We start from the raw sequence: 27,101 nt of genomic DNA on the forward strand, positions 1-27,101 counted from the left end.
ATATATATATATATATATATATATATATATACAGTATATACCTTTATATAGTTATATATAGATATATATAGATAGCTATATATATATACCTTTATGTTCATGCATTTGTATAGTGTATGTTTCGGGTCTAAGTGACAAATTTGGAACAAAGCCAAATGTTCAGGTGCTACATAAACAATGCTGCTTATGTGAAGCTCACGATTGCCTCCAGGACTTTGATTAGCATGATGCTAAGATAAAGTCAAGTCAAGTTTATATGTATATTTTCAGAATATACATTGTTTCAAAGCAGCTTTACAGAAAATTATGATATTAACTTTTATAATACCTTAAAGGGGTCATATGATGCTGCTAAAAAGAACATTATTTTGTGTATTTGGTGTAATGAAATGTGTTTATGCGGTTTAAAGTTAAAAAAACACATTATTTTCCACATACTGTAACTAGCGTGAGCGGAAGCCCCGGCTTAGCGTGAGCTAAGAGTGAGTCACTATAGAGTGAGCAGAGGCGGCGGGGTCGAGCGGATCCCGGCGGATCCGACGAAGTGAGTGGCAACCACATGTGACGACCCCGGGCTGGACTCCGCTTCGTCCACGGTGAAAGCTTTAATATCTTTATGTCCTGTAGTGGCAAAAAAATATATATATAAACCCCTATTTAAGTATACTGTATGTATGCAGATAAAGTTGGACATACTCATATATTCAACCTGGGTGATATATAATTTTTTTTTTTTTTTTCAAAATGTATATATAGCTGTGCATTAATACAATTTTAAATTACATTGCAACAATATAAACAATCACCCATCCAAGGTTTGCTATATTGTATATATTGTTGTACATGTATCCAGGTAAAGTAAGATGTACTATCCAACTTGCAAGATGTATTACTGTAAGCATAATATAAATATTGGAAATGAAGTATGTTTTTAGCAAGTATGCTTAAAATCAACATTTTCTAGAATTCTTGAATTAATTTCATCACTGAGTTTGTGCCAAGGTATGGATTGTTTTTTCTACAATGTATTTGCATAATGCTACATTTGAAGTATCTTATAGAAGCTGCATAATTAAACTACCCTGCAACAGTTTCCAAAGTCCCATTAAGACAAGACAGTTCATTCTGTGGCCTTCTTGGCTAGTTTTTACTTAGGTAATATACATACAAATATAGCTATACTTTTTGTGTTAATAAAATATTTCAGTTGAGCAATAACATATGACAACAATGGTATTATAAATTAATCATAAATGGCTATATTAACTGAAAGGCATAACTTACATTCCTATAGCCATTATACTGAGTCTTATGATTCTTCCCATTTATTTTTCTAAAAGTGGTCAGTCTCACATTCCTAATGCTCTCTCTGCAGCCTTTGAGTCGGTAGCTCACCTGCAATGCCATATAATGCTGTCTAGGTAGGCAGCTCACTAGGTTTTGGAAACTGAACAACTGTATTCCTATGAGATGGAGAGTCTGTGAAAAAGCTATGTATTTCAATGCACATATGCGGTGTATACTTTGAAGTGCCGGGTACTTGGAGAGCAGTGCATCAAGAGGCTACGGAATACAAACTAAATAAATAAATATTCACACAGACAAACAAAGTGGCTGTGAATGTTTGAAGTACTAACTCCTCGGCTCCTGCTTATCTGGGCTGTAGTATTACTGCGCTCTAATCCATCTCTGTAGTGAAGGCCGCTCGCAGGCAGTCTACGGACACACACACAGACTTCCAAAAACCTTCACTAATACTTCTCTCTGTCTGAGTGTAGATAACACAGTGCTTTCTGCATCATCATCACACACATAAACACCTCCCGCAAAAAACACGCACAGATCCGCGATGTTGGCAGACATTTAGGTAGGTGTTGAAACTCAACACGCACAAGCTGCAAACTCACTGTATTTCCATCCAATATCCTGAATCCACCCACAAGCTCTGTTCCAAAACCTAGGAAGCGCCCTACTTAGACAGCTGACCTCTAAGGCAAGTAACATGGAATCTCATTAAAAAAAAACACTCTACATAGACTGAAAATCTGCACAGTACACGACTACACGTCACAAAGCAGCAGCTCAAAATTATTTCCAATAGAGTTTGATACTTGGTTGTTACAGGTAAAACATACATTAAATATAATAAAATATATTAAAAACTAAATCTGTAAAGAACAAATGGAATGCTGCCTTCAAATTTGGCCCAAAAGAGCTTAAAATCATTATCACTTAATTTTTCATACAAAATGTAAGGGAGAAAAAAAGCTCGATAAAGTATCATCCATGCATTTTTAAAATAATAAAATAAAATACGCACTAAAAGTACAGAATAAAAGTACAGTTTTTGTTATGCTAATTAATGACAACAGAAAGAAGTTAAAAATTAACTGAGAAAAATTCTGCAGTCTACTGCATTTCTTTTACAGTAGGTTAATATTCCCCACATGCCCTTCATCAACTACACGGACATCATACCAAACAGAGACTACAGAGAATCGATCCAGATTACGCCCTGGAGTTCAGTCCCAGATTACAGCTGTCACCTGTCATTAGCACCTCTACCTGAGGTCATCGCTCTGTCTATGAATCCATTAGCTATATCAACACTATATTATTCTCTTTCATTCACTCTCACATGAAAGGTCCAACGCTGACCAGCAGCATATCAATAAGGCCATACTGGGCACAGTCATTCACACAGACCTTGCTATTATTCTGCTGATGTGAGTCTGTGGGGAGAGTGTGGTGTGGATAAAGGGCCCCTGGGGGCCTCCTGTCTTCTGTCAGAGGCAGAGAGGGGTTTCATGAACCATGGGGATGCCAAGACCTGCATGCTAACTAGCCTAGCGCACTGCCTCTGCCACACTGAGAGGCACAGGCCTGTAATTCACTGAGAGATAGTGAAAATTCAAGAAGAGTTCATATCTATATCAGAATACTGAAGTCAGTAAGGCTTCAAGAGATTTCTATAGACATATGGTAATTGTATTCATTTTAATTTACAATGAAAATAGGACCATACCAGCTGAATATATACAAAAACACACACACACATACGTGTATGGCTATATATATTAGGGGTGGGAGAAAAAAATCGATGCATCGCGATTCTCTCTCCAACGATTCTGGATTGATTCTGAGAATTTCAGAATTGATTCTGACCTTAGTTTTTAACCAGATGCGCGATGACGCTGAGTTTGCTTTAGAAACACCCGTATTCTGCTTGCTTCCAATCCTTCACTTAAATCTTCCGTAAAACAATCTTTCATAAAGTTCGGAAAGGTTGAAGCGAATTACAAGGACATTCGCGGACTTCATTGCACAAGATGCTCTGTGAGAGTCGCGCACTTTGTTTGAAGTTACACTTGAAGTGTGCGGTCTCGCCCGTCTGTATTTTCCTTACAAATGCTCTACGAAGTCATCATTTATGTGGTTTGGAATGCAGTGGACTTATATATTTAAAATATGAACCTCACTAGCAGAAGGCTGCTTTCAATTTCAAATGCTGACGCGCATGCGGCTGTGCGCGACTCCGTGTGGTTTAATGCACTTGCATCTCAAAATGGTTTTATGACGCAAAATTAATGTAAACACAGCCAGTTATGTCTTAAGGGATTAAACGGACAGGACAAACCACATTACTTCTTATATTTCAAAAGAGATCCGTGCGTGAATGCAGCTTAATAGATCAAAACAACAGTAAAGATGAAGAAAAATCACTCACAGTTCTTGAATGGAAAACGTTCAGATAACCAATTATCCAATAATATAACCAATCTTAATCCATTGCAGCAGCTCAATATACTGTAATCACAAAACGTTTTCCTAAAATAATGCAGGGAACCACTCGTTATACATTATACGAGTGCACGCGTACTATTTTGGTGATGTAATTTGCGTCACGCGCAGTGTACACGGACCCTCGCGTACGAGTAAAAACCGAAGTATACTTTGGCCTTAAAGGTATATATATATATATTAGTGCTGTCAAATGAATAATCGCGATTAATCGCATCCAAAATAAAAGTTTTTGTTTACATAATATATGTGTGTGTACTGTGTATATTTATTATGTATATATAAAGACACGCACATTTTATTTTATTTTATTTTATTTTAATTACCTAAACATTTAAATGGTAGTGTATCATGGATTACACAAAAATGTTAAGCAGCAAAAATTATTTTACCGTATTTTTGAACAAATAAATGCAGCCTTGGTGAGCATAAGAGACTTCTTAACATTTGACCGATATCTACCAAGTCAATTATTTTGAGGGAAGCTGTTTTCAACCACCAAGATCCAAACCGGATAAATGGGTTTTCCCACCTCCAAAATCCTAATTTAACCCATAGATTTTTTTAATAACCTGTGCAAATGGTTTCTTCCAGAATTAATCTAAAACTTTTCATTCTCCCACATCTCTCCCTCTGACACTGTGATGCAAATGTGCATAAATGGGCTAAAAAGGCACAGAGGGTTTTGGGTTAAAATTGCATCAGGGTGAGATTGTGAGAGGACATGAGAGAGTGAAATGACTGTCAGAATTAATATAACAACGCAGAATAGCATACATTAAATATGAAAAACTGAGAGCTTTGGCACCACATAGGCTTGAAGTAGAGATAAAGAAAACAGGAATGAAAGAGGAAAAAAGAAATAAAGATGATAATGCAGGCAGATGAAAATTATTGTACGTCCAAATGTGTCTGAGACAGAAACGAAGAGTAATGACAGGAAAGTGCTGCCCACAGGAAAGATAAATCACAAAAGACATCTCAATTGTTGCTCATAGACTAAAAGAGATTAAATAGACAGCAAATTCAGAAGTCTACTTCTTCATCCTGAGAAAAAAAAAAACCTCAGTAATCATCAGCTATGTTTCTTTAGTGGAATTTTAAAAGAGATCTCAACAAAGTCTCAAAATGAGTTCATATTGGCCATGATGCCAAAGTCTGCAATCAAAAGTCAAAAGAGATCTCAATATGAACACAAACATTTCTAATGACATTCTTCAATCACAAAATGATCTGCGCTACTATTCACATTTACTTTATACCTCTACACTCTTACTGTACTTCAAAAACCTCATCATTATGCATAAATCGTCAAGCCAATCACAAGTTGGTATGCAAATTGGTTTTAGAAAGATGACCAATTAAAATTCTGTATACTAATATCACAATGACATCATGAGTGTCAGCTACGTACTTTTGACAGCTCATTCAACAGTATGAATAAAGATGGGAGATTTTCAAACTTCATAAGAAGTGGGCCTATAACATTTACCAGAACAAAAATGTATCTTAAAGTTTAAAACAGTGAAAATGCCAAGCGATTCAGGCTCAATTAGTTGCAGAAGTTTTACACTTAAGGTTAGGAGTTTAGAACAAACTAACCTGATTGTTTGAGGAATATCTACTCTACTGCCTTCCAAGTACTGCAATAAAACATAATTGTGAACTCATTAAAACTCCTGAGCTATGAAAGAACAACCTGTGAGCAATAAAAAGTTACTGTGGCTGAGAAAGCTATCAAAAGAAGAGACAGAGGCATGCATAGGGGAAACATATTTACAAAGGAAATCCTGAGAGAGCAAAAGCAAACACAAATAAAAGAGACATGAGAAGAAAATGACAAATAATGGGACTTTCTCCATGGTCACCAGCAGGAAGGTACATTCACAACACAAGCACCTCTGTCTGTCTTTCCCTCTATCTCTCTCTCTACGCCATCAGCCGGTGGTTATTAATGACCCCTGCACCCCTCTGTGAGCACCCCATTTATAAAACTCAGCGTTTTAATCTCTCTCAGTGTGTGTTACTCCCCCGCGCTCCCTCAGCCTGCAAACACACTCATACATTCAGTGGCTGACACCTTTATGGAGGATTGAGAATGCAATGGCCAGTACTTACAGTTCAGGCACCTGCCCAAAACTGAGCACGCTTACTCGTATTTACACACCATTCCTCGCTTTCTGTTGCTTAACCGGTTATACAACTCATCCACAATATTCCTAGTCTTTTATGGTGTTTCCCTTCTTTTTGAAACTTGACCGACATGTTACTGTACATTAAAAAGAGCAATGTTTTGGTGGGAAAATGGAGGAAAAACTTTTACTTTAGTGAGATTTGGGCTTAAAACAAAACAAGAACTATTTGTCAATTTATTTCATATATTCAGATATTTTCTGATGCATACACAACAGTTCAAAAATTTGGGGTCAGTAAATTTATATTTTATAATTTATATATTTTTTTATAATTTATATTTTATTATGCTGTTCTTTTGAACTTTCAAAACATTACAAAATCCTGAAAAAAGTCAAAGTTTCCACAAAAAAAATATTAAGCAGCACAACTGTTTTCAACACGGATCATTGTAAAAATGTTTCTTAAGCAGCAAATCAGCAAATTAGAATGATTTCTGAAGGAACATGTGACACTGATGCTGAATATTCAGATTTGCATCACAGGAATAAATTACAATTTAAAATATATTTATAAAATATTTCACAATAGTACTGTTTTACTGTTTTGTTGGTCAAATAAATGCAGCCTTGGTGAGCGTAAGAGACTTCTTTCATAAAAATTTAAAAATCGACTATGAACCTTTGAATAGTAGGCTTAAAAAACAACAACAGTAATAATTAAGTTGAATGACATTTATTCTTAAAACAAGAAAATCTCTTAATTGCTAACGAGGTAAGAACAAGAAAAACGAGAAACACTGCCAATGGGGTATGAGAAATATACTTAATTGAGCATAATTTTACTTCTCCAGTGAATTTATCTTGCATTGAGGATGTTAAGGCCAAAAAACTGATTAAGAAAATAATATCTCTGCAGGTCCACTTAGTCTGCATTTCTTCAGTTATACCGGGTCAAACTTTTGGCCTTTTCAGCTCAGCTCCCGTTAAAAGTTACACCCCCAGCAAGTTCTCTTTATTAATTGTCAGTGTCTGGCTGGAACGATGCCACTCATGCCATACACGCTGCCCCCACCTCCTCCCCCTGGACTGAATCCCTGGAACCGCATGCATTAATTAATGCATATTTCATTTAGCATGCCTGTGTTGTGCAGCATATTGCCTTCCACTCTATTCATTTCCCCAGGGAAATGATGTTATACATCACCCCTCTGTTGGCTTCCCTAATCACACACACTGTACGCAGGCAGACGCATCCACACACTTCTGAATTCCCAAGATGACACTGGACCCTCTGAGCACCTGAGGCGCTCACAGCCTGAGGGATATTGCCCCAGCACGCACCACCCCTCCCAGGACGTGCTCAGCAAAGCCAGATGGCAGTGATCGCTGACAGAACACACTGCTCCAGAAACCCAATCACGCTGCCACTATATGTGAAACCTCTGTTAGCTTCTAGATTTGGCATGTTAATCAGATGCATACTAATACTACAAAGATGGGTCATTACTGTACAAGAAAATCTGATTGGATGTGTCACAGATGATGATTATACTCTAAATCAATCTACAATTTTTACTAATAAGCTAAAATAAACTACTGTATATGACTTGAAAAACTGTTTGTTGTGATTTATATAATAAATAATCATAGTTATTTAATTGAACATGGCCATCTTATATCATGTGTTGCAACCATTTCATAATAAACCATGAGAAGTTAGAATGATTTTACCATGGTTAATGGGGTTTCAGACACTAAAGTTTGACTTTGTGTCAAACAAAACCATTTACACTATGGATACATACAATATCAACAAATAGACAAATCCTTTTTTATATATGACTTCAAAGAATACAAAATCCTCTGTGTAGGTTCACAAAACTTTGATTTGATAATATGCTTAACAGTGACTTAGTTTGACATTGAAAATTTGATATTGTACTTTTCAGTCTAAATTCACACTTTAAAAATTGTGTGCTACAAAGACAATTTACATATAAAGGGGTGACACTGAATTTGAATTTCATGAAAAGCCCATTTAACTTCTCCATTTTATAATGATTAAGGGGACACATCAACATCACACCACATCATTTTTAATAAAATTTGGAATTCAAGCAGAATAGAATAAATCACCGCTTGAAATGACAGATAACAGCCTTGACAACAGAATACCTGCATGCCTCATATTGTATCACAGGATAATGATGAACTTACTTGCAGTGCAGATTCTCAATATATAACTGTCCTGTGCTTTGTGAATATAGCTTCATAAGATGACAATGATAAGAGAATATATCCATTTGCACTTGAAATCTATATCATTACATTTATAACCAATCAAATGCTACTATTCAAACATTTGGGATAAGTAAGACTCTTATTGCTCACAAAGGCTGCACATATTTGATTAAAATATTGTGAAATATTATATAAATTTGAAATAGCTGTTATCTATTTGAATATATTTTATAATATAATTTATTCCTGTGATGCAAAGCTGAATTTTCAGCATAATTTCTCCAGTCTTCAGTGTCACATGATCCTTCAGAAATCATTCTAATATGCTGATTTGCTGTTCAAGAAACATTTCTGATTATCTGATTATCTGATATCAGTGTTGAAAACAGTCTGTGAAACAGTGTTTTTCAGGATTCAATGATGAATAGAAAGTTCCAAAGAACAGCATTTCTTTTGTAACATTATAAATGCATTTACTGCCACTTTTGATCAAATTACTGCATCCTGGCTAAATAAAACTATTTTTTTTTTCCTAAAAGAAACACACACACATATTTAAGTTATGAACAGTAAATGCAAACTATTTAAGGCACTAATAAACAATCAAATGATATCTGTGAAGTAGTGTTGTCAAAAGTACCGACCACGATACCATTCGGTACTGAAATTTTAAAAACGTCCATTTCCCGCTATGCTTTGAGTGCTGTTGAGCAGATTCTTGAACAGCACTGATTGGTCATAGTGGGCTGATAGGTCATATCAGCGGATATAGACGGATCCGCTGATAGACGCAACTTTCAAACACTCCCGTGTGTTTCTGTGTGAGCGCTCGGTGAAGAGCGTGAAGCGATGATCATTGAAGACAATCACAGACGTATCTGTAAGCGCGTGAACACAATGAACAATCAGCACTGTTTAAGAATCTGCTCAACAGCGCTCAAATCTTAGCGGGGAATTGACTTTTTTAAAATTTCAGTACCGAATGGTATCGCAGTTGGTACTTTTGACAACACTGCTGTGAAGTTTTGTTCGGTGGTTCTAAAGTTTCTATCATTTTTCTTTTTTCCCCAAATGATACTGGGACAACCTGGTCTTACAGAGCAAATAGAGGACTTGAAACTGTCCCGCAGTGCTCACTCTAGCAGTGACAGCAATGCTAAATCATCTGCAAAGAGAAGCTTTAGATCTGCAGTCATGCTGGGTACACCTGGGAACTCGAGTGGTTCCAACTGTAATGCCGGTTTGTCAGGCCTTAAACTTACTTTTACTGTCTAAGTCAAAGATTTAGTTCTGTTCGAATGATTCTTTGAATTTAATCTTCACCGACAACTACACGCAAATCAAATATATCTTTTTGAACCAATGGTGCTAGATGGGACAATCAGTTTGGTCTAACAATGGCAGAAGGGGTGCTAGAAGTGTTTGGGAAACCTATTTAAAAATATTAATTATTTCTGCAATTTCACTAGTGGCACAGCAATTACACACTTCACATTAAATGATTAGTCAATTACATTATTGCCCAGTCTACCTTAAAAAATACCATCATCTCATTATTATTCATAGATATTCATACATTTTTACATTTGAATAGACACTGATACATACAATACCATATGGATGGCTTTTTACGCATGGCTTTACAGAAATACAAAATCCTCTGTTTAGGTTCACAGATTATTGAACGGATAGCCTAATTTTAGCATACTTCTAATAAATGAGATTGATTAAACATGCTTAACAGCACCGAAATGTTAATTTAACGCAGTTAGCACTCACATATACCTAATTTGACACAGAAACTTTGAAAATACATTGATATATTGCATATCAGTCTAAATTCAAACTGAACAGATCATGAGCTACAAATGCACTCTACATAGAAATAAAGAGGGGATGTTGAATTATTGGCCAAAAGATGTTCTATTACTTTGTAAAAAAGCCATTTTACCTATCTATTGCTATCTGAAATGAATAATAGCAGCTCCTAATAAAGACTAAGGACAATTACTGATGTCTCTGTAGTGATTAAAGGATTTAATCATGTCTTTGTTCCAAAAGCAGCATTGAGAAACTGATGGATTTTAGTCATTTCTCCTTTTTTACTTCCAAGTGCCATATGGGCAGACAAGCTTGAATCCCAGACAAAGCTTATCAGGGGTAAAGAGCACCACTAAAGGTGTTTTTGGCCATGCTAAGTCACACACGGCACAGCTACAGCCAAACAGATGCTAGCATTTCTCTCAAGTCCAGTGACCACATGTTAACAAGCCTTGCAGAAAGGGACCAAAGCTTTTTGTTATTTCTGCTTAAGTGGGACAATGGCTCTGTAGTGAAGCTGAGGCTCTACCCCATTATCTTAAGAAACAGAGGAGAATCAAGGCTTCTGTACTAGTCGTTAGCAATGCTAGCTGAAATAATGAACACTCTGTGGGTAACAATTCAAGAGGAATCCTGCTGCTGACGGCTGATGCGGGTTATAAGTGCTGTATTTTGGGCTGTGGGTTTGCTTTGTGTGTGTTTTGGCGAGCATCTCTCAACGTGCACGCAAGCATTTGAAAGCCAATGTCTCTGAACACTGGGCCACATTTATGAAACGTGAACTACGGTAATTTGCATAAAATCAAAGTATATATATATATTTGTGTGTGTGTGTGTGTACAGGTATATATGATTTATGAGGACACAAATGTGTAATGACATGGGTACTACAACATAAACATGGTTTATGAGGACACTTCCTGTGTCCACGTAAAACAAAAGGCTTAAAAAACATACAAAACTGTGTTTTATGAAATTCAAAAATTGCCAGCAGTTTCCTGTGAGGGGTAGGTTTAGGTGTAGGGTTGGTGCAGGGCAATAAAAACACATTGTGCACAATGAGAACTGCTGTTATGTCTTCATGTCTCAGAGCTGTAGCACAGGATAGATGGAGGCTTATAGTCTCCAGCCAAGGGAAAAAGTAATTTTATCCAAGACTTCATGGACACAGACACTGGCTTAGAAATCCTGCTGACAAAAATCTCCAACAAGTTATTAAGTTTCCTCAAGCGATGCGTCTCGGGACCAAGGTTCAAAACCTCCCAATGCAAATGAAGTGAACGTTACACGCACACACATAATAGAGATGCTCAGGGATAAAATCAACATTTTGAGCATGTACACTGAAAAAACGAAAATGACTGTCATTTATTTAAAATCTTATATTGGTCTAAATGAAAAGCTTGGCTTCTGGTTTAAACTTGTTTAGTTCAGTTATTCAGTTAAATAGAATGCATATTTTAAAAATTAAGGTCTTTCAAAGTTGTCTTTATTTGCTGTAAGTAAACTAAATTAAACACCAGCTTTTACTTTAGTTTAAGTAAAAATATATACTTTAATGTTATTGCTAATTTAGCTTTTGTTTATGGTGAAATTAAGTGGTAAAAAAACAAATATATATATATATATATATATATATACAGTGGGTACGGAAAGTATTCAGCATTTTGGATTATGTCTAAAGAAAATGGTCTTTATAATAAATAATATTTGTATGATTGTTTTTGTCTTTGAGAAAAGAAATAAGGTTTGAACCAAACCATAAATATAATACAAGTACTTTTTTTGCTATAACAAAATGGATCCAAAGTATTTTTTTTTTCAGTGCATAATCATACCAGGTTTAATATGTCACTGAATGTTTCTATAGGTATTTTGGTTTTATTTAACCAGGATTAAAAAAAAAAAACTTGAGATTTAAAATCTCTTTTGCAAGCAGATCCTGGCCAAAGGAGGCAGCACATAGTTTAACAAAATAAGAAATAGCACACACAAAACATAATGATAATAAAAAATGTATGTTGCAGTCCGTTTATGTGAGATTATATGTGAATGCATATGTGTGAGGTTGTGTGCATGACTCACCTGTAGCCAGAGTTTGTCATGTTGTGACCATTTGCCTCCAGCAATACACTGGAAGGTGGCGTTCTGTCCCACGTTCACCTCGACATTCTGCAGCCGCAGAAAATGTGGTGTCTTACCTAGCAAAAAACACACATACACACATATACCTTCAAAACACATCTTACATCATCCATGCAAATCAAATAAAGCACATGCTCCAAAGACACTAGTGGTCAACTATACAGTGGCCCAAACGTGTTTACATACTTAAAAAGGTGCAGCTTTAGCTATGAACATGTTTTTGTGCATATATTTTTGTGAAATTTTTAGCTAATGAAGTATACTTGTGCTAACATCCTTGCAAAATATCAAAGCAAGTGTCATTTATTGTATCTAATGAAATGACATTCTGATTTTGTAAGTGTTCCACAAGTGTCCAAATGCTTCTTTCAGTTCTTGTATATTTGTTTTGAGATGGAGAACATCTCATTGACATTTATGTCTGTTTTTCTGATTGTACATTTAGAATCACCATCTGAAAACTAGAAATTTAATGGAGCACCCATTTGTATTCAATACTATTTCCAATAAACATTCTCTCATTTGCATATACAGGTGCATTTGTCAGAAGGGTAACTCATGCACTAGCTGAACTCTTGTGTCTCAGTACAGCAGTCTCCACCCACTCTCTCTGCCAGCTTCATTTATCTGTGCATGCATTTCTGCACAAAAGCAATATCAATCTTTTTCAATTAAAGTCACTGAGAATATAGACTTCTTATTTTTAGTTTCTCTGCTATAATGTGGAAAGCACTCAGATTTAATGAAGGAATCTTAAAATTACCCACATACTGTATTATATTATAGCAAATTTAAAACATTTTTTGGGGGGGGGGGGAAATAGATACTTCCACGGTCTGCTTGTGTTTCTTCAACTCAGTTCTTATTACATTTTTATTGAAAATTCTGGATGCATGGAATGGAATACTAGCTTACCACATACTGTGCAGTATACACTATTTACTGTTTTTCAAACACTGAATGTAAAACTATGCATTATGCAAAGATAACCAATGCCAACTGCTAAGATGAATGACTTTGAATAAAAGTGTCTGCAATGATTACATACACGGACACTTTTCATTTTCTGTTACTTATCACCCCTGAAACTAAAAACTCTTGATATAACACAATTCAAGAAAAAAACTAAAAAATATTAGTCACACTGGAAATGGATCGAGTGAACACGGTCACTTTTTTAAATGTGATTTGTCATTCGAAACCTATTTTACTTCTATAACCAAACATAATTCTATGTGATAAGGATTTTGATAATGAATAAAATACTTATGAAGTCAAACTTTTTTGGAATGACGTGCAATGATTAATCATGCGCAATAAGTCTAGGGGTCATGTTCACTTCTAAATGAATATGAATTAACCTCATTTTCCTCATTGGCACTGCTGGCTTTACATTAGTGACACAGAGATATCTTGGACAATGGAAGTCAAAGGCTAAAGTTCTCCCGTCACAACAAGAATGATGTGGGCCTGAAGTCTGAGCACTCAGCTCTGCAATCTGTCTCCCTGTCTCTCTCATCCTCAGCCCAGACCTGCTTGTTTGCTGAACTTTTCCATCTCTGTTCAACCCTCGATCCACATGAAGTGCTTTTCACAGTAGTTGACAGACTGAACTCCTACAGCGTAGCCAAGACTGCGAAAGTAAGCAGGCGCTGTCTGTGTGTCTGTGTCTCTGTGTGTGTGTGTGTGTGTGTGTGTGTGTACTCACGGCAAGGGTGGGCCAAAACGTGTATCTCATCCACTGCGATGAACCCCGGATGCCCTTGTACAGATACTGCCTCAAAAATAACCTAAACGAGAGAAGAGGGGAGAGGAAATCAAGTGTTTAAATCAAGTCAGCTTGTTAAAGTCTGAACTGAGATGGTGAATTTATTTCAAGCAACAAGTCAACAGGAGAGATCTTTAACTGTAAAACCACCTACAGCGGCCCCAAGCACTTGCGGCACACTTAAAAATGTTTGAATGTCAATGCATCTTGCATTCATTTTAAAGAGAGATAGCACAAGAAAACTTTTCAAGCAAGACATAATAATCTGATAATCTGCACTGAAACTCTGTAAATACAAATCTGAGCACACACATATGGGACTGGCATGGTTTGTATGGCATACTGTACATGCCATGTGGTGAGAACATGTGTGGTCCTAACAATGCCCTCTCTCTCAAAGCTGCCAAGGACTGGAAGTAGAATGCCAAAACCTGGACACAGGATGCACTTGAGTCCCTGGCTTCCCAAAAAGGCCTCACTGTAACCAGTCAAGAGACTCAATCTACTCGAACAGACTCAATTCTCACCATGTTATTCAGGGTGAGACTGCAGAGACTAAAGGTGTGTGTTTGCACAAACCACAACAAGAGAATGTCACGTTTCGGATCAGAAATGTTGTGGAAACTGCTTTCAGTGGCTTTAGCTTTGTGTTGTTGTTTGTTCAGTTCTCAATTCTCAATCCTAGAAAAGAGCAGTGCGAATATCCTGCCACAAGAAAGTTACACAGGTTTGGAACGACATGAGGTTGAGCAACTAATTACATTATTTTCAATTTTGAATGAGCAAGCCCTTTACATCGTCATTTTTATCATCCTTGCCCCTACTCAAGGACGTTGCTGTATTCATCATTTATTCACAACATTATGGCTGACTCAAATGATCTCTAAAACTGTCAGGACATGGGAAAAAGAACTGCTTTTTTATAATGTACCATCACAAGTTCAAAGAGACAGATTTGCCTTTTTTTCTTTTGCATATCATACAGCTTTACCCTTTAAACACTGTCACGTCGAAAGTGGCACCCTACGATTTAAAATGTATCACGGCAGGAAACAAGTCAATTAACCCAGAGATTCGTTTTGGCAAAATTGGCCACTTATCTGGCAAATTCGTTGCTCTAATCAAACTCACAGCGGGATATTTGTCAGTATAGTTTATGATCCCACGGGCAGATTTTCTAGTAGATATTAGTTCTCGATATTTAACAGGTAATTTATTAAGTTCAACTCAGCAAGACAAAAAAACACAAACTGGGAACAAGCATGCAGAGAGTTTGAATCTCGAAAATATGCCAGGGTCTTAATTGAAAATCAATATTATTTTTTTTTTAAATCTTAAATTTGAAAAGGAATTGCAATATAATCTAAATTACAATAATTATCATTTATAATACGCAATAAATACCAATATGCTAAATAATAATAATAATACTTACACATGTTTTTGTGACATTCACCCCAAGCACAAATACACACACGCATACACGCAAACAAAAGCTTTGATATTGCCTGCTGGTCAAATAGATGCCCTCAGCAAATATTGCCTTTAGCTAATTTAGGTCTGCTGTTTGCCAAGAGAATTTGAGTATCCCCAGCACATTCTAAATATTTGCTCTTCTCATTAGTTAATTCAATTACACGGCTAATCTTATGAGGGTATTTCACTGCACAGATTGACCGGTGAATCTATAGACAGAATGAAGAGAAGCGTAAGAGGCAGAGAGAGATAGAGAGAGATCTGGGTCTAAAGAATCAGAAGAGAAAAAGAAGGAGGGGGCGAGAGTGAGAGGTAATAAGCAAAAAGACAGATCTAAAATTAACAGCTAAAAGCTTATTCACCAGGGCCATTTGTGGGTGAGATTAGGGGACAGTGATTGCAGTGGTAATTGGAGCAGAGAGCAATCTACTACCCCTCTCTGCAGTTCAATTGGTGCCATTCACCACGAATATATGGCAGAAAATAAACTTCAGTCGATTTCAGTGGCCAAGGGGACAACATTTTCAGTACTTGTTTTAGCTTCTGTTCTTTTAGCTGCTAGTTGTTTGTTTGCTATGTGGCTCATCCTGCTAAAAACAACCTAAATGATCATGGTTGTCTTGCTAATCAAGAGAATCATTTACTCCATTGACTTCCACTGTAAGTGCTGTCAATGTTACTGTTAATACATTTTTTTGTATTTAAACCAGAAAAGTATGCAGATTCTCTGTATTGAAACCCATGACTCTGGCATTGTTATTGTCATGCTTACCTGATAGGAGTTGGGCCAAAAGGTGCTGATGGCGAGTTCAGCCTTCACCCAGCCTTCCGTGACGGGTGCTGAGGCATTCCAGATGGGATTCCCCTGTGGCCCACCGTCCACTTTTATATAGACATTGAGGGTTCCGGGACTCATCCCATCCCGGCTGGACAAGGAGTAGTGGAAGTCTATGCAGTGGGTGTCGTTCTCTTTTAGTGTGGGCAGGAGCAGGTGGGCCTTCTGCCCTGATGCACGACCCGAAGCATTCACCATCATGAAGGAACCTAGAAGTAATATAGCATACGGAAATTGGTATAGTAAAAAAGGTATGGAAACATATTGAAATAATGAATAGAACAGAACAGAATAGAATAGAATTCACCACATTCAACTGGAAATGTAGTAGCTACAACAAAGCAACAAGTGAACAAGTGTTTCTTAGCAATTGATTATTAGGGCCAATCTTTTAAAGAATCATTAAAAAAAACTGAAGACTGTATTGATTCAGTCACACAAATTGTTAACTGAATCAACACACAAATTTGTTTTAAATAAATAGATACATTAAAATAAACATGCTAAAAATATTATAATATGGGTTGCATTTTCCTTTAACCCAAAAACTGTGTAAACATCAAAATAAAACTGATATTTAAAAAAATAATAAGAATAATATATAATATAAAAATAATATATGTGTTAGCCCAATCCACAATAGAATATTTACTCAAAAGTAATACATCATACAGAAATTTGTATAGTAAAAAGGTATGGAAACAATAATGAATAGAATAGAATACAATAGAATAGAATAGAATAGAATAGTTCACCACATTCAGCTGGAAATGTAGCAGCTGTAACAAAGCAACAAGTGAACAAGTGTTTCTTAGCAATTGATTCTTCGGGCCAATATTTTAAAGAATCATTCAAAAAACTGAAGACTGAACTGATTCAGTCACACTTTTTCTTTAACCCAAACACTGTGTAAACATCAAATAAATCTGATTTAAAAAAAAATAATATATAATATAAACAATATTATGTGTTAGCCAAATCCACAATAGAATATTTAATCAGTCACGTTCATAGATGAGGATGTATAGAACAGAACAGAATAGAATAGAATAGATTTCCTCTTGAAAAAAACTGACAAATTACTTCAATATAGTATGTTGAAATAAATATGAAAAAATGTAAAAAAAATAAATAAATATCAAAAAATAAATAAATTGTCAAATAAAAATATATAATATAAAAATATGTTCCAGAATAGAATATTTCCACAGGCAATGGTTATAAACAAGGATGTCTTGATGTTGAAGAATAGAATAGACCTTATTGAACAGAATGTGTTGATGTACGGTATCATATACTCTTTTCCCAGAAGGCTACATTGTCATTGTTATTTTACACGACACAATCATGTTCATGGTCTTTTGTGCCCTTGTAAGCAGAACACATCACATAACCAAGTAACTGGGTAACTGCCTGCTATAAAACCACCCTGAAACTGTAAGTGCTGAGGCACTATTTATGAAATGATTCTGTGGACAGCTTTACATCCATTTTACTCCAGTTTTATGAGACAATATGCCATCTTACAGCCTTATGAGTAGTGTTGTACAAGTCACTACCAACAGCTGCACTGCATTAGAAAGAAGAAAGAGTGCAGGGCTTCAGAGAATACAAAAATCATGATTTTTCTTGAAAAAAGTGACAATCATTCACCTTCCTCAGGGAAAAGCATTTAGTTAAGCTAAAGACCCAAAGGTGGCATTTTTTGGGGGGGGATAAATTATAGTAATTAATTCCAAGTTCTTTAAAAAATCTCACAAAAGAGTTCAACTCATTCATGTCAGGTAAAAGGTTTTAGCCTTAACAAAGGTGAAAGCCAGGTTATCAATCAAAACTCCGGCTATTCAATAATGTTTTTACAGCAATTATAGTGCTGGTCTGTTCATGATTTGGTGACTGAAAGACCTTTATTATATATTTCCAAAGCCATGTGCATATGCAGATCCCTTCACTAGGGACTATTCGAAGCTATGACATGCAAAAAATGGAGTATATCTATCTACTATAATATACGCTGCTTGCAAATATGTTATTTCATCAGAACTTCTGAAAGCCCGCCAATGCAGAACCAGGCTTTTTGGATCCAAATGGCGTACTTACGTCAAGCGATGTGCATATGTTAAGGGCTAGGTTAAAACATCACATACGTAGGTCAAAATCAGTCCCAATTTTTCCCGACACCTTTCTGCCAGGCTGTGCTAAATCACCATGCATAATTTGCCAGGTGGGCAGAGGAAGCCATTGCCATAACACCCCATTCATCACAAGTATTATCTAAGACATGACCACAACACCCGAGCGCATCGTATCTATCAATCAACACAACCTTGAGCCCTGGGATGAGGCCAATCAATTCCGCACACTGATCCAATCTAACGAAGGCCCCCTAAACAGCGGGCCGGTAGTGAACTCGCCTGATTGCATTTCATATTCAACCCTCTCGGCCCACGTGCATTTTCTATCAGGTATTCCGAGCAGACATCTATATATTCCTTACCGTTGATGATTGCCAATATATATGTTCGTGCAAAGTGAAGCCTTTGAACCGCGAGGTAATTTAGAGCGAACCTACAAGCAGGCAATCAGCCCTACCACCACGGTCAATACGAGTGTCCTCAATCACACCATTGGCCGCTTCAGTAGATTACACTGTATTAAGCTGAGCTAATATGAAATCGGATGTAATGGTTCTATGTTAAATAATTCAACACGTTTTATTCCAGGTGGACTGCTGGATGCACAAAACATTCTTGACATGAGCACGACAACACTACAAACACGCCTGTGATTGGCACAATCTTGCGGTGGGACTTTGCATGAGAATTTTAAATGGAAATTAATGTTTACATCACTAAGAATGTGATGCCGCCGCAGCTCTTGCTGGAAAACAGATTAAAAACACATAGCCTCCAAATTGCTTCAGTGATATTACCAGATTTCAGTTACCTCCTGGAGTCCCAATGCATTGGAGGCACTTACATTTCATGTATTAATGAGTTCTGGGATGAATCAAAATATTATTAAAAGTCATTTTCTGAATATTCTGAGAAATACCTGAGCATGATGTACAACTTGTTATGCGCATTCTCAAGGGCAACACTATTTGGATGATAATTCCTTTTCCTGCAACTGTGGTGGGTGCAGATAAACATAAATCAATGTCGATGAAGATTTCTCTCAATACTTACTGCAGAACGAAAATAGCTTCTGGAGTAAAACGCAGCACTTGGCGATCTCCTTTACTAAAATCGATAGCAATATGAGAGTCGTTCTCAGCTATCAGCAAACGTGCCGTCAACAAAATAGAGTCCTCGCAGAATCACAGCTACACTACTGGTGATTTAATGCTGATCACATCAACCAATAACCAGTACGTGGTTTTCAAGACCAACGTCGAGACAGATCCATTACTGTTTTTCTAGGACAGCGCAACAGTCTGTAAAACATCTTCATAGGGGCCACACGAGGCAACCCGATAAGGTATCGCTTCAGTGCCGCTTGGTTGACAGCTGTCACCCCTGCGTTAATATGAAGAGATGTTATATGAATTCATTTACGTCTAAACGCCCTTGATTGTAAGATTTATCGGTTCAAACATCTGAGAAGCAGTTTTAGAATGCCGTGCAATTCACATCAATCTTAGAGACACCTGGCCCTTGTGCCAATTTCAACTCATTTTCTCGGAGAGGATTCTTCTGCGTGTGGCTGCAAAGTACCAAGAGGACTTGCCGGTGAAAGTCATTATTCCCTCTGAGTATTTCCACAGGGAGCTCTTTGCACTAAATGTCACATTCCCGCCATCATAATATGATCCCCCACATGACAAATAGCAAAAACTCTTCTAGTTGTCACTTTAATATGCAATTATGGCAGGTCCCTGTACTTTGGGCCCTCTGCTGCTCGGTCTGATAAAGTCACGGCATTCCTCATTTCTGCCTGCCAGTTTTATCCCGGGAACAATAAAGCACTTATTTACCATTGAGCCAAGCAAGGGCGGTAATCTGCAACGTACCGTGGAAAAGCTAATGCGCTGAGAGGAAAACACAGGGAGGAATAAAAAGGAAGCGAGGAAAGAGCTTCAATAGGTGTGGAAGCATATATCGGAGGCATCTGCTAAAATATTCAGACGGCACAACAAAAAAAAAACTATAAAAATATTTACCATTCAAAAATTGGGGGTCAGTATGATTAATGCTTTTATTCAGCAAGGCTGCATTAAATTGATCAAAAGTGACAGTAAAGACATTTAAAAAGTAAAAAAAAAAAAAATTCTATTAATCTTCTTTTAGACTTCTATCAAATAAATGTTGCTCTTATGAAAATTCTATTCATCAAAGAATCCTAAAAAAAACAACTATTACTGTTGCCACAAAAATATTAAGCAGCACAACTGTTTTCAACATTGATAATAATAAGAAATGTTTCTTAAGCGTCAAATCAGCATATTACTGTAGTATGATTTCTGAAGGATCATGTGACACTAAAGACTAGAATAATAACTGCTGGAATAATAACATTCAGCTCTGAATCACAGAATAAATTACGTTAAAATATATTAAAACAGAAAACAGTTGTGATGATATTTTACAGTATTACTGTTTTACAGTTATTTTGATATAATAAATAAAGCTTTGGTGAGCATGAGACTTCAAAAAGCATGAGACTTAAAAAAAACACACCAACCTCAAAATTTTAAACAGTTGTGTATACACTGAATACTTATTTTTTTCTTAACTGACACCTTCCAACAGCTTTTGTCTCTCTTGAGCTCATTGTGTTCTTAATTGAGGTCCTGTAGTGTGAATGTGAGGGGGACATTAGCAAAATACAGTCAAAAAGTCACATGATAGGACAAAATTGGCCGATTACCCAGTGAATGAGATAATTCCCACTTATCATGTTCACAACTGATCCGCAAATGACCTGAGAGGGTTAAAATGGTGGAAATGGACAGACTAATTACTAAGTAAACAACTCGGACATCACACTTTCGGTCACATCCGAATCTAAACAAAGCTGAAATTACTTGTGAAACACAAAATGAGTCAATTTGTAGTGACTTGGTTAAATCAACGTGTCAATCTGCAACGTGTACAGAGGACTTGTTGAAGAATGTTCTGAAAAGATAACTATTAATAATAGCCAAACAACAGTTAGTAACTAATAAAAGCTATAAATAAAAAAAATGCATTTTACTGTGTTTTTATAGTGGTTATTTTTTTAAGCATGTGAAATAAATAAATAAACAAATACATTTTTTAAAACAAAAACTTTGACATAAATTTGGTTTAAATACTTTAAGTATGTTAAAAAAAAGAAAAACATATTATAATATTAGCTCCCTTTGCCATTAACCCAAACATCAGAGTAAACATCAGATGCATCTGGAACATTCATTTACATAAAACTGAATAAATAAATAACAGTTTGCCTTTTCATATCAGAAGTCCACTGTACGGCCCTGTTTCAGAGGAAATGGTGATGCGTCAGCTGCAATCATTTTGTTTGGAGCAGCTGCGAGCGAGAGAAGAAGCGCGCCTGATTCCCTCCCCCCAACGACAGGCTGCAGATGGGCCGTCCCTTTATAAACACATACATACTCTTCATAGGGGTCTCGAGAGTACAGTGGATCTGCGCTGTGGCCCATTTGACACATTTAAGCACAGTAAATTCCCCAAATCCCTCCTCACCTCATAGAGGGTGTATATGTGAAAGTGAGTGTAAAATTAATGGAATGGATGCTTTTATGGCAGAGAGAGAGGACGGGAGACAGTTGGCTACTTCAGCCGGGCCCCATATGTTTGCTGCCCTGTATGTGTAATGGACCTTCATGATATGGCACTATCTGTGTCCTCTCCTCCTCTCCGAAGCCCTCGTTATTACTTCTCACACATGCACGCCCATTTTCCATCTCAACCCCAGCAGAAACCGCATCGCACTGCTTGTCGCGCCAAATGATACGTGATTGGCGTAGAGTCAACAAGACCCACCGGCTGTGTGCCGCAATTCGTCATGTCCCTTTGAAATCACGCCAGCCTTTACTTCCGATGCCCTTTTCTCATGGGCCCTCGGTGGGCCTTGTCGCAAACCCTCGAGACTGTGGTAATCCGATAAGTGGAAAATCAATAATTGAAGTGTCATTATCAGAGTGAAGACGCCACGCTTGGGCACCTTAATGCAAATCAGTGAATCGGCCAACGGCAAATCCAATAGAAACAACTTCATCTGTGGTTAGGGATTCCAGCTCACGCTTTCTGCTTCACTAGACTTCCATTTGCTGATTGGCTACAGAAGAACTGATGTTGATACAGGGACTATTTAAATCAAGGGTAAATGCATATGCAAATAGGGAGCCCGCCAATTGCTTTTAAACAGAACAGACAGCTAATTAATATTACACAATAAGGATGTGTTTTGCAAACATACTATATATAGTGGCAGTATTCAGAAGTAATTAGATTCTTAAACGGATAGTTCACCTAAAAATACAAATTCTGTCATCATTTATTCACCCTCATGCTTTCCGAGTTTCTTTCTTTGGTGGAGGAATGTTGATACCAAAATGATACAAAATATCTTCTTTTATTGTGTGCTTTGCAGAAGAAAGATAGATATGGTATATGATATGGTATATGATAAATATAGTAAATGAAGACAGAATGTTTAATTTGAGGTGAACTATCCCTTTAAGCCACATTTAAAAATGTAAGTAAATGCATTTGAAAACAAAATAATCTAAAAAAATATCTAAACAAGTGGCAAAAAAGATTTTGCTGTGATTTTTAGTAAATATATGAAATCACGAGTTCATCACATAAACTATGAACATGTTCCAATAGTGTTTGAGAAACTTGATTTTAACTGCTTAAGCTGTCTTTCTTTATAATAAATGTCACTTGGTTTGTGCCATGACATTCATACATTTTAAGTATTTCAAGATAATTTCTGTGGCCGCTGGGCATGCAAATTTCAAGAATCTTGGTCCAATTTGTTATGTTTATTTTGGCATTCTTTTGATTGCTGCTTTCTGAAACTGGGCATCTTGGTATTTGAATTATGGTTATTTGAAATTCTGAAATCTGCATTTCAGAACGGGTTTTAAAAGGTAAAAGGATTCTTCTGCTGCTTATTCTTATTTTGTGTGTGTGTGTGTGTGTGTGTGTGTGTGTGTGTTCTTTTTGGCATTAAATCTATTTTAATCTCTCTCTGTGTGTGTGTGTGTGTGTTCATTTTGGAACAAAGGATGGCCTTTTATCAGTTCCTAGTAAAGTCTCTCTCAGTGGCCAAGCAGTTGAATTAGACTCAGGTTGTCTCAAATTGATCGTATTCTGGCTATTTATTATTAGCATCTAAAAGGAAAGGACTGAAAAGATCCAAAGGCGGTCAAATTGCCTGGGGAGATCATAGCTAGCCTAACAAGGGAGAGGAAGAAGAAATACAACAGGGAGAAAGATAAAGGGAGATGCAAAAGAGTCCAATAACATCTAAAAATACATTTTAAACAGACACACATCTCCATGTCTGGAAAAGATTCATATTTTCTGCGAAACAGTCCGGATGACAGAATGCGCAATAATGAATCTCAATTGACAGACTGCAGATATGTGTATGAAAGTGGAACCATCTAAAATGATAAAGGAACTGTCTAAAAATGGTGCGATTTTGTCAGTAATTTTTGAAGCTGAGAAAGCCAATTTAAACTCAAGCTCCATTTACCCTCAAGTAACAAGTGAATTTAGCTCTAGGTGAACAGATTTGTGTCAAATTAAGAGTTGTGATGGGACAGAAGACCTGCTTGCTCCAAATTCACAGTTGCCCTGGCCCACCTATTGCCGGCCCACGTCCAGGTTCATGACAGGAACAGGTGGCCGAGAAGAGGGGCACGACAGCGGCGCCCTGCTGGCAGCGTGCGACGAGGCGAACTTGATGCTTAGTGCACTTTGTCACACAGCCATAAATCTAGTATCACTTCTCTTTTTGCTGAGATCAGTCTTTCCCGTGCATGGGCCAGGTGTCCTTGAGTTCCATGTGTGCTACGACAAAGCTGGAGCACCACAAAAGGAGAGCATGTTTAGTAAATTGCTAGCAATCGTGATACTGGTAGAAAGTGACTTTTAAAACAACTGAACAAAAACTACCATTGCAATATTATAGCCCCCTTAGTTAGTTACTGTTGCTACAAAGCTTTCCTACTAGCAAAACTTTCCTAACTGTGCAAATAAAGTAAATAACTTTTACTTATTAAATAATATTTTTATTGCATTTTTGTAATACATTTTTTATACTGTATCTAGTAATAATCTAGATGGATAAATTTAAACGAAATACATTAATTTAACTAAACGTTGAATGTTGGCTTTTCTGAAAGTCTGAAAAGGCCTTATAGAGAGAACGACAGAACAATAGAACGATAAATAGATAGAATAATAGACAGAATAAAAGAACGATAGATAGATAGATAGATAGATAGATAGATAGATAGAACTGGGGTTTACAGCACTTTAGGACACGCACACACACACATACTCATGATACAATGGTTCAACTGGAACCTTACACTTCGTTGGACACGCTGCATCATGAAACTGACAAGGGCTAAAAACATGGTGTGTAGTGATATTGATCCAGACATGCCTGCACACACACTCTTCACACATCTCTTTAATAGCTTCTCTGCCTCCCTCACACACATACACACATGTGTCCTTTATTAATGTCCACAGATACACTCCGTGGTGTAAACATCAACAAAGCACTAACTTTTTGCTGGCTGCTGTGTGTTGGATGTGCCTGGGATCATCTACTAATGATGAGGTCACAGACACCAACACAATAAAAACTTCAGCTGAGAAACTCGGTATGGACAACTGAACACAACAGCCCAAAATATCATTTTAATCCTCAGAGGTTGCTCTTTCGTGTCTCGGGAGATTTTAGGATGTGTTTTAAAGATGTTTCTTTTGATCTTGAAAGTTCATATTGAGATTTCTTAATACAGAACTTTGTATCTTAGCAAATCTGAGCACAGATTGAGACATTGTTGAGAAAATCATGTGAAACATCTGAGAAGCATCTCTCTATTGAATATCACTCCATCTAATCTCAATGCTGTCTAGGAGAAACAATTGAGATAATAAATAAAACTAATTTGTGATTCTTCTTTCCTTGTACTGCAATGGGAAAAAGAAAGAAAAAATATTCACAGCATGTGGTTTGTTTTTTCACTAAAAGTAGACATCAAAAAATTATTAGAACTGAAAGAGATTGAGACAGAAGCAAGGTTTTGGTTATTTGCCATCACATTAGCTAATTTTAGATTGTGACAGAACAAATAGGACAAAAGGAAAAAAAAGGAGGCAGGCCTTTCATACCAGAGGCTCTCTATCATTAAAAACCCTACTGGGTATAAAAATATCCCTGAGCAACAAAACTGTCATTGGTCCTGTAGGCTTGTCATTTATCAAACTCTGGCCAATTGTTGTGAGGCCAGGGGGGGAAATGGGAATTCTGGGAGACATTTATCCTGTTTTAGGGCAGGATGCTGTTTTTGTCTCTTTCTTTCTTCTTCCTCTGGTTTGATGTTAGTGATTTCTCTTCACAGGTATCTAGAGTGAGAATCGTAAACCCAAGGGAAAATATGACACCAGCAGAATTTACACTATCCAGTCTTTCAGCGGCTCTCGCATTTTCTAGCTTGAGAAAAGAACAATAGTAGAGGTCGAAGGCAATGACAGGAGCGTTACATTCAAAAGTTTAGCGGGTTACATTATTGGTTTACTCCTAAAAGAGAGTAGATACAGTAGCTTCAGTAATGGGGACAATCTAGTTTCACTTGCAGATTGCAGATTTGGTGTTAGATTCAGGGACTGGACTGTCCTTCATGGCTGCCTTGTGAAAAAAAGAGACTGTATTTGTTACAAGTACGTTTAAAACTTTTCATTTAGCAGACCATTTTATCCATGATATTTTACAAATGAAGAGCATCACAAGCAATCTCTCATAAGAGGAAAAAATAGTCGTTTTTACTCCTAAAAGAGAGTAGATACAGTAGCTTCAGTAATGGGAACAATCTAGTTTCACTTGCAGATTGCAGATTTGGTGTTAGATTCAGGGACTGGACTGTCCTACATGGCTGCCTTGTGAAAAAAGGAGACTGTATTTGTTACAAGTACGTTTAAAACTTTTCATTTAGCAGACCATTTTATCCATGATATTTTACAAATGAAGAGCATCACAAGCAATCTCTCATAAGAGGAAAAAATAGTCGTACTAAACAAGTAAGTTGAATGAACAGAAAAGTAAAAAAAAGTTACTTATTTGAGAAAGTAACCATTGCATAATCAGGGTCAAAAATGCGGCTTGGCCAGTTGGCAAAATGCATCATTTATGTATTGTTTGCTTACAAATTTTAAAGACAAAATTACCAAAATTTCACAATTACCAAAATGTGACACTATCAGTGTTGGGGAAAGTTACTTTTAAAAGTAATGCATTACAGTATTGCGTTACTCCCTGAAAAAGTAACTAATTGCGTTACTTAGTTCGAAATTAATGCATTACGTTACTTTTATGTTACTTTTTCTCATCTGGGCTGGGCTTGCTTGTTTGTTCTTAATAATAAAAAAAGTTCTATTTCTGGCAATTGTAAAAGCCCTTTCATGCCAAAAGTGAAATGAATAAGCCTCAGTCTGAAGGAAATGTAAATTCACGTCTGTACAGTAGAGGATGCATAAATTATGTTATGTTTATCTAAAGTCATTTTTTTATTAGTATGGTTGAATTGGACCATTGAAGGTCAGCAGCAAAGACATTGGTTAATAAAATGGGATTAGATACATTTGATGTTATTTAACATATTTAATTATTGCAGGTTTGCGTC

General features: G+C 36.7%; 1 protein-coding gene across 1 annotated transcript in view; it reads right to left on the bottom strand.

Annotated features, from left to right (window-relative positions):
* LOC107726133 (receptor-type tyrosine-protein phosphatase T-like) overlaps positions 1-27,101 on the bottom strand; it is a 121,401-nt gene that overhangs the window by 75,600 nt on the left and 18,700 nt on the right. The window contains exons 3-6 of the mRNA XM_016535644.1: positions 16,160-16,431; positions 13,852-13,933; positions 12,084-12,199; positions 5,582-5,591 (exon numbers count right to left, since the gene is read on the bottom strand). Of these exons, the coding sequence (XP_016391130.1) occupies positions 5,582-5,591; positions 12,084-12,199; positions 13,852-13,933; positions 16,160-16,431 (480 nt within the window). The remainder of the gene's footprint in view (positions 1-5,581; positions 5,592-12,083; positions 12,200-13,851; positions 13,934-16,159; positions 16,432-27,101) is intronic.

The sequence above is a fragment of the Sinocyclocheilus rhinocerous genome, unplaced genomic scaffold, assembly GCF_001515625.1.
Source record: "Sinocyclocheilus rhinocerous isolate Xijiao unplaced genomic scaffold, SAMN03320098_v1.1 scaffold1477, whole genome shotgun sequence".
Taxonomy (NCBI): Eukaryota; Metazoa; Chordata; class Actinopteri; order Cypriniformes; family Cyprinidae; genus Sinocyclocheilus; species Sinocyclocheilus rhinocerous.